The sequence below is a fragment of the Epargyreus clarus genome, unplaced genomic scaffold, assembly GCF_041222505.1.
Source record: "Epargyreus clarus isolate Ecla_fem2 unplaced genomic scaffold, WU_Ecla_fem_2.2 ptg000001l, whole genome shotgun sequence".
Lineage (NCBI taxonomy): Eukaryota > Metazoa > Arthropoda > Insecta > Lepidoptera > Hesperiidae > Epargyreus > Epargyreus clarus.
This window is the reverse complement of record NW_027332209.1, coordinates 12,725,337-12,735,378: the sequence shown is the minus strand read 5'-3', so window position 1 is coordinate 12,735,378 and position 10,042 is coordinate 12,725,337. Positions and strand designations below refer to the sequence as shown.

Sequence of the window (10,042 nt, the reverse complement as noted above, 5' to 3'; positions counted from 1 at the left end):
TGGACTATGGCCTAATCCTTCTCATTCTGAGAGGAGACCCGTGCCCAGCAGTGGGACAGTAAAGGGTTGATGATGATGATATTCAACAAATGATTACAATACTTAATAAAAATATCTACATTTGAACATTTTGAGAGTATTTTATATTAAATGGTTAAAAAGGGATATTCAACACCTCTGCGTAACTAATCTATGAAAGCTTAGGCGACTAGGGCGGGCGCCGCGGGGCTCAGCGTTATCAGTGCGCAGAGAACAGCCGTGGGCGGCGCACGAGGTAAGTTACTACGCTTTACACTACACTACACTTCTTAACTACACTACAATCACTACACACTTCATCACTACATAACTACCAACAACACATTACATTTTAATGATGTTTTGATTTAAATATGTTTAGTACAAATTATCAAGTTAGGATTTTATTTTCCAAAACGTGTAGACAGATGGGACCACAATTTGCTGATTTGATTCTCCGTGATAAATCGTTTAAGCGTTTTTTATTACGCGTAAAGATTACGATCGTCAGTAAAAATTGTTTATTACAATTTTATAAGGTTTTCTGTTTGAAGTCAGGCGGGATAGATATTTGTTTTAAATTTACTTTAATGTTATTAAAGCTTACAGATTTTATGAAGAATAATAATAAGTATGCAGATTTTATATATTTATCCTTTACTGTACCTATATTTTGATTGTTTTGTCCCTTAAGTTGGAAAGAAAATAATAAAGGGTCGTATTAAAAAATGTGATTTTTGTGATATTCTTCGGAAAACTGTGTTATTGCGTTAATAATACTGTGTATTATTTTTTCTTTCTACATTGTGGTAATTTACACTTGCGATAATTTCTTATCCAATTTTTTTAACTAAGTATAGCAAAGCTCGTTTTATGACGGTCAGTTGTATTGTTTCGCAGTTTATCTATTAACCATTGAACCGGTTGGATTGACTTTAAGGAAACTTTCATGACAAGTCTTTGCAAGAATTTATAATGATTGCTTTAATTATGGAAGGATAGTTCAAAAGGCGACAGGACTCCTAGTAGCAAAGCTCTAGGGGGAGTTTAACAGTTTTTTTTCTATATAGATTTTTCTTAATCTCAAATGTCTTAAACCACACGTATAGCGAAAGTTTCGTGATCGATTCTGGTAGGGCTCCTGTTTCATAAATATGGAGTTACTTATGGTAATTCACTGGCGGCAGTGACTACCTTACCTTAAGTAAATTGCGTGTTACTTTCTTTAGATTAAAAAGAAAACTGTATATGGATAGTAAGTGGGAAGGCGACCGGAGGATGATATATAAAAATAATTGGATAAGCTTGTATCTTATAGAATACAGTAAAGGTTAGATCAACTGTTGAGCTTTGATATTCGCTCAAAATAGGAAGAGGATTGTGAAAAATCAAAAATGATGTTAGTACATTGCCAAAATAGATATACTTTATATTTTTTTATGCACTAAAGATTTATATTAAATCCAATTGTGGGCTCCTGATTTTTTAATACTTATGTATTCAGGCCTTTAGGTGTACTGACGATATATTCGAGGATTTTTAAATACTTATGGTATACTCAGCTTTACTGACGATATAGGTACAATTATTTTAATATACTTTTTTGTAATATTGCACAACGAAATCGTTATTCCACCCTACCTACGTAAATAACAAACGTTATTACATACAAATTAAAAGTCCATGCGTAGTTGCGTATAGAAACTGGTCTTCCTGTATAACATAATCAATACCTCGTTCATTGAGTTAAGGAACTTGAGTGTCTGTTCAGATTCCTGTTGGAAGACTTTGAAATTAATTTGCTTTAACTTCAAGAATGCTCGGCTTTCTTTAATGAATTTCATCACATAACTTTGTTTAAATCTATATCTTTTATACTTGACGGAGTATCTTTTAAGATTAAGAGTATTAGAGGTTGTGATGTAATTTTCTTTGGATTTGTAATTTTTTTTATCCTACTAGATAAAAATTATTGTAACTGACTGCAAGTGTAAATAAATACAATTAATTTCGTTAGGTGCCATAGTATGCTCACGATGAAGTCGGTTAAAAAAACGATCATGTGATAGAGATAATCATGGTTGGGTTTCCCAATAAGGTAGTCCAGGGCTTCAATTCCGGTCAGATAAACTTCTAAATTAATTTAAAATTACTCTGACGGTGGGTTTTGTTTACTTGCCCTATGAGCAAAAATAACGCTTTCAACACTCATAGCCCACACTAGGTTAACGTGGTTAGGTCATACACAGACGAATGCACGAACACCCAGACCCAGAGCAAAAGTCTAAATTATTATTATCATTTAGATATATGTCTGGACGGGAATCAAACTCGGAACCATGACGCGTCAGGCCATAAAGGTGAACGCTACGCCACGCGGGTCGCCAAAATACGAAAAATTGATAAACCCTCATCAAGCCGTTCGTATTGTTTTATAGAGCGGACAATTTCGATGCCATCAAAGGCGCGTGCTAATGGCACTCTCCCCTTTCGAGAATGCTCCCCAACCCTAAGAGGAGCTACGAATGTATTTGGATACCTATCAATATACATATTTCTGTCTGATCAAAATAAAACTTTGACGTCATATAAAATAAGAATCACCGTGATTATAGTGCCGCAGATGTGTGAGGTGATAGTATAAATTACCTCTATGCTTCTATTAGCAAACGGCTACAGAACAATTGCCAACCAACGTTACCTCCTATGTAATAAGAAGTGAAATATGAGTTCTAATAACGGTTTTATGATTATTAAGCATATGCACATTGTATATGACTTATTTATACAGCATGTATATAGTAGTAAGTCTCATTGTTTAATACGCGTACTGGCTCGGAGTTTGTCAAAGCGATGCGTTAATGGCGTACGGCGCCCTACTTCCCCCCACTTCGGGAACGACTCATCTCCCCTAAGCCTTTGTGATGTACGTATATTGTTGACTTATATCTCGCAATTGCTCGACTATTTACAACGACTATATTTATATTTTTTATCTAACAGAATTAGCATTTGCGTCGACTACAATCGTGTTGCTTAAGCTACTAGAATATTGCTTAAACCATTGTCGCTGGGGAATTCATTTGTTATTCGAGCGACCAACGAGTAACATCTGTATGATTGAAAAATCAGGAATGTTATAGATTTACAGTTGAATAGGCTACAGAACAATTGCCAACCAACGTTGCCTCGTATGTAAATCAGTTATAAGAAGTGATATATGAGTTATAATGTCTATTTTATGTCCATTTAAGTTGTATAATATGCATTCTGTACATATGTACTTATTCGTACGTTAAATGTGAAGTTAGTAGTAAATCTCGTTGTTTAATACGCGTTTGAGTCGGAGTTTGTCAAAGCGATGCGTTAATGGCGTACGGCGCCCTACTTCCCGCCCCACGTCGGGAACGACTCATCTCCCCTAAGCCTTTGTGATGTACGTATATTGATGACTTATATTTCGCATTTGCTGGACTATTTCCAACGACTAGATTTATATTTTTTTAGGTAAAGGAAATAGCAAATGATTATACAACATGATGGTAAGTAGCAACTACCGCCCATAGACATCGATAATCTATCCCAGATAGGACAGAGCCCTTCCTGAGGTCAGCCATAGATGGGATGCCGCACTTGATGACTAAGTTGTAATGGAAGCATTTCTCCCTTGCCACACCTTCAAATCAATTGTTATTAGGCAGAAATAGGCGTGGCGGTGGTGCCTCCCGGCTTGACATTTATAGATGTTTCTATTGTTACATCATTTTCATAAAAAATACTTATGTTGTGTGCGGTTGCCAAGTCACATATTTTTTAGAAAAATAATGATGCCATTTATATGATTCGGTCACGTAAGTAAATTAATTAGGTAACTAATTAAGAAATTAACATTACATCTCGTATTGCGTTAGAATACTTGTTGACACTTGCATGTTTGCACATTTTATGTTTTTGATGGGATTAGCATATATTTTATCTATTGCTTAATATTAATTGCCTCCTCTGATGACTTCGCACATCCAATCCAAGTAAGTAGGTAGTAGGCAACGAGGCGACGTAGAAATTCATTAATTATAACACAACTTAGGACAGCTATTCAGCTCCACAGCAACCCACTTTGCACATAAACTAATTACGTGTCTACTCCGGCGATGTAATCACATACTGATTAACTAGAGTAAAATTTGAAAGGGACTATGTAAGCATGTTTGAAATGCTGGTTTTATTCATGCTTACATTATTTTGTTAGGGTTATTTTCACCGCTTTTTCTCCAATCAACGAATCTTATTGCGAAGCAGTGGTTAATGTTGTTCAAAAGAATTCTGAAAAGAATTTTAACTTTTGTATAAAATTTCACTTTGAACTCATTGGATATAGTTATTACAATAAAAGGCAATTCAATTACCAGTATCTATTGGTAAGTAGTAAGTTGGAACATAGCATGGGCATTGGGCAATGAATAGTAACTACCTATAAACATTTTCTAACTTGCCATTTTAGGCTAAACTACCTACAATAGGCAATGTAACATTTATCCCCTTACTTACGACGTTTCGATTTCAGAACCTGATAGTATTATATTTTCATGAATTTCATTAGCATTTCGCATGTATTTGTAAAGTATAAAATGTAGCAATTTAATATTTACAAAACCTTGATATAAAATGGAATAAAAGCTCGCTCTATCCACAAAGCTAAGCCTTCTTAGAACGGATATTGAAACATGCTTCCGTAGATATGTAGAAGCTTTGAATAAGTAAGCAGCTTTAACATTGTCTATAGACATTCACGTGTACAAATCGATCGGATACGGTTATGGTACGTTATGGTATAAGCACATTATAAAAATGAAATAAATTATTTCATTATGTATTTACTTTTGCTAAATCTGAAACTTCTACTTGTTTGGATCGAATGTGGCAGCATATCTGTACCCTTACCAGGAGTTTTTACGTTTCGACAAATAAGACTGTTTTGGTATTTTTGTACGTATTTGCCCATACAAATTCCAATTAGCGCCCCTAGCGGATTGTGTCAGAACTAGGAAATTGTATAGGCAAATACGTAAACAAATACTAAAACAGTCGTATTTGTCGAAAAGTAAAAACTCCTGTTAAGGGTACTGCAGTCTACAACTGTGTAAATATTTCGTTAAAAAAAGGGTCTACGATCGATCTACGTAGGACTTTATTGAAATTGAAGCATATAAGTTGTGCACCTTATGACTGTGGTCACTGTTGCCTGAACATTTGCAATTAGCCTGGAATAAGGTTAATATTTTGGCTTTTTACCACACTAAACGTACCAATTTATATTATATATCCCAAAATTTTACGGGAAACGTCAAATCAAAGTACCTATTTTTATTTAGCGTAGATAATTTTCATGATAATTAAAAAAAATGTCACTTATTTACAACTGGTTTACTACGTGTTACACCATAAATATAAAATTATCTCTTAGTTTTGGCAAAAAGTGCCTAAATGAGAAAATTATAACAAATCTATTTCCCCGTAATTTATCATCCTGATAACGGCACGACCTTTCATCGACCACAGCCATTCCTATTCAGGTCAGACCGACCTAGAGTAATGGAATCGTCCGAATTCCCCAGGCATTTGTTAGCAACAAGATGAAGTATAAAATATCCATTATGAGCCCGGACTTATGCCTTCTAGTTAGTGGAATGGCTAGGTTGGCGCTTTGAAACTGAACTTTACTGAGTTACGAAGTTGGTCTTGACGGATGAAAACAAAGTTATGGTTGGTAATATTGTTATGTTGTTTAGTGCTAAGCAGTGATAGGTTTGAAATTCAGCTTCTAAGGTGCGTAGTTCGAATCCGAATAGGAACCTCAGATTTATTTACTCTTATGTGCGTATTATAAATTAGTTATCACTTTCTTTAAGGACGAAGAATAACGTCGCAAGGAACTGAAATGATTTGAGTTCCTCCTTTTCGTTACATTAAAATTCCATCACATTTTATTCAAGCTACTAAGAATATAGCTATATAAAGAAAGTATTGTGATTGTAAAAGGCAATCACTCTGCTTGTACATTTGTAGCCTTTTCTACGTATAGGTACTAACAAAACTTCTGGGTTTAGGCTCTAACGCCCTAAATATCGTCCTTCTTCTGTTTGTTTGGGACAATCTTACAGATTCTGACTTCAGAACTTTACAAATTCTGATTTTAACTACTTATTACCACAGTACGAAAAAATATAACAATATCTTACACGAAGTTGATAACAGAAACCGCGCGCGGACTTTACGCAACAACCTTATTCATTTACCCGAAGTGATAAATAACACAGAATATACTTTCCAATATATCTATAGTTATCCCGGCTCGTCCTTGACCCGTCCCGGGGCTCGCCTATATTGAAGCGAGCGTCATTCACCTCCAACGCCCGCTAAATTGAAATTCCTTTACGCGAATGGCATTTGGCGATTCTTTCGAGAAACGCTAGATACTATATCAATATGTATGTACCGTTATAGATGATTTTTTTTTTCTTTCAGTTTTAAACATATTTTGTTGATGTTCTATTATTTCGTCGCTATATCTATCCCATGGATTCATTGTTTAGGCAGTTCAGTTAAATATTACTAAACAAGAGTCCTATTTAACGTAGATCAAAGAAGCGTTGCTACTCTTGATGACTATTATCTTCGACTACTATTTATGTAAGTAATATAAAAGAAAGTTTTAATCAGCCGATAGAACAAAGGTGAACAACGAACAATGAAGGTGGTAGAATACCATCATTTTTACTAATAACATCTTAATAATGACATCTTTTTTAACGATTTCTAATAGGGCTTAAAATTATGTTATTTATATATCTAAAATGGTCAAATGTAGCGTACTTTATGTAACCATTTTCATGAAATAAGGAGATTATATTTTATTTGATTTGAGAATTCTTTTTTGGGTTTGACTACGGCGGCACCACAGTTACACCAATTTCTGCTTATTACAAGCAGTGTTGAGCGCTGTTGTGTCTAGTTTGTAAGACATGGAAGACATATGTATATGTTAGCCGAGGCTTTCCAACGTATCCGACCTCAGATAGAAATCTAACCGTATCATGGATTAATTACAGAAGTCGATTGGCGACAGTACTCACCTGCCTTCAAGTGGAATACCATCAGATGGATTACATGCTCGTTAGTTACATCTATATTAGACAAAAAATGCCTTAATAATCTTTCACATCTCAGTTTCAGACATGATGCGTTTCGTGACAATTTCCCCCGAGATGAGCGGCGCGGTGATCCGCCACCTGCGTGACAGCTTCTTTGCTGACGAGCCCCTCAACAGGGCGGTGGAGCTCTGCGAGCGTGGACAGCCCCACACGGCGCTGGAACGCCTGTGCGCTGCCACCATGGCTGACGGGCTCTCCATCGCCGCTGTTAGTGGCGATACGGTAAGACACATAACAAAAATAATAAAACTAGATAAAACAGATAGTGACCAATGCACATTACCGCTCAGGAATTGATATCTAACAGATAAAGAACACGTTTTTGGAACACGAGTTTGCATAACTGGCAAATTTTACCGAAATTGGTGGTAATTATATAGTAATATAAGTATATATATGGTAATATTAGTATTGGACTGATAGATTAAACTAGGCCTCTTAATAGGTGGGTCCGCGATTCAAATCCCAGGCACGCAACATTATTTAACACTCGCTTAAAAAGTTAAGAAAAACATAAATTTAAATTGTGAGGAATTATGAGAAAATGTATACGCGTATGACGGGTATACATTTTCACACAATCAAAAAAACTCACAATTAAAAATAAGCATATTCCCACGGCAGTGTACAGTCTGTCAATTCTGAAAATATATAAATTTTAAGGTGAGATTATCTTTTAACTTATTTTAGATCTTTACATTAGAACAAAGCAGAACTTTACACTGTTATAGACCAATTATAAGTAGGTTTGACCTCTGAATAAAAACCTTATGATGTTTTTACTTAACTCCAGGTCTTGGGCGTGGCTCTGAACGGAATTTTGTGACCCGGAGACATCGAGCAGGCCATCGAGAAGATCCAGCAATCGTCTGACGCGAAGTTTAACAAGATATTCACCATCCTGTACACCGTGAGCCGCGACCTGAACCTCTTCAACACCTTCGGCGTGGACAGCATCCTGGAGTGCAGGATTATCTCCGTGTCGGACGAAGCGCGGGGGAAAGGCCTGGCTAAGGAGCTGATGAGCCGTAGTATCGATATTGCGAAGGATCATGGATTTAAGGTGGGTCCTTAAAAGATATGATGATCATCAGATGCCTGTGGTAAAAAATTAAAAGCGTCAACTCTACGTGGGTATCTTGGAAGGGATTAATGAATTCACGATTAGCGATTTAATGATTGAAAGATAAGACTTTTTCGGAAACTTTACGATCCGTCGATGTATTTTTGATATACTTTTATTAAGAAATTTTAAATCAAAGATATTTCATACCTTATATGGTAACCATCATAATTAAATTAAAACTCATAGTTTAAGTGATGTAGTATTCTAATTTTTTCCGTCATGATTCCTTAGTAGTATCGTAATTTAGGTTAATAGAAAACAGTAAAGTCGTCATTGGAAACATTGTCACTGGAAAGGCTAAAATTCTGAGACGAAAAGGGGCTTCCAGTGACGATATAATATAGTATTCAGTACTGCGAAATAAGATAGAATAATACGAGTAGGTACATTCAACTCTGGCCCTAAAAGCTTTTTAATTTTGAAAATAGTTACATATTGTTATTGCAATGAAATTATTATAAATATTATTATTAAATTATTGTCTATATAAAATAACTATGTAAAACGTTTTCTTTATCTAAAATGTTAGTACCTTTGCGATATAGCTTCGACAAATATAACTATATATTGCATAATATTCTTATTCTTATTTATACAAGGTTAGAGATATGGAAGAGCAGAGCCTCTTGCTACAGGCATTTTTCAAATGCTTACTAGGATGGCACCAATCACTGCATAAATATAAATAATTATACAAAGAAATTTTTAGTTTTAATAATGTTTTGTTATGCCTAGTGATAAGCATTCCTTGATTAAATTTTATTTTATTTTATTGCAAAAAATAGTTTGAAATAAATGAGAAACTAAATTGATATACTTAATATTCCAGCTGTTCAAAGTGGACGCAACAGGCGCCTACTCGCAGCGTATCTGCAGCAGCTTGGGCCTACAGACGCTGCGGAAGGTGCGCTACGCAGAGTACTGCGACGACAGTGGCGCCCCCATCTTCAACGTGCCACCCCCACACGACGCGCTGTCTGTTATGGTGTTGCATATACCGTAAATAGGAATAAACGTCTCAGTAATAATGTAATAATGTCAAGTGCAAGTCGAACTCGCACACGGAGGGTTCCGTACCACCAACATTTTCATATTTTTTTTTATTTTTAGTATTTGTTATTATAGCAGCCACTAAAGTCAATGCGTGTAACTTACTGAAAAAAATTGAACTGTCTACCTATTACGGTTCAATAAATAAAGCTAAAAACGTCGAAAAATAACGGTTTCTTGTATAACGACCCCCATATATTTAATTTTTTTTAGTATTTGTTGTTATAGCGGCCACCTTTATACATACTCTGTAATAATTTCAAGTGTCTATCTATTACGGTTCAGGAGATAGAGCCCTGTGACAGGCGCACAGACGGACAGACAGCGGTGTCTTATTTGGGTTCCGTTTTTACCGTTTGGGTACGGAACCCTAAAAATGGTTCTAATAATAATCTATGAAAATCATTAATATGTTTAGTAGTTTTAGCAGCTGTGTTCTGCCTATACCATATACATATATGTTACATATAAAATATGAATATAAAAAACATACAAGGGCCCTAACTATATATGAGGGTTATAAAGCTTCACTTTGCGTTACAATCTATGGAGATTCAGTTCCAAATTCAATAGACAGTGGAGACATCTATTTCTACATAATAACCGCAGTTACTGTATTTGTCGACCCGCGTGGCGG

The 10,042-nt window shown here is 35.5% G+C and overlaps 1 protein-coding gene across 1 annotated transcript; it reads left to right on the top strand.

Moving 5' to 3' along the window:
- Window positions 1-250: 250 nt before the first annotated feature.
- LOC140757535 (arylalkylamine N-acetyltransferase 1) lies at window positions 251-9,532 on the top strand. The gene is given in 4 exon segments (XM_083059034.1): window positions 251-274; window positions 7,246-7,451; window positions 8,023-8,292; window positions 9,185-9,532. Coding segments are annotated over 3 exon segments (642 nt in total). The 5' UTR covers window positions 251-274; window positions 7,246-7,253; the 3' UTR covers window positions 9,359-9,532.
- The last annotated feature ends 510 nt before the right edge of the window (window positions 9,533-10,042 follow it).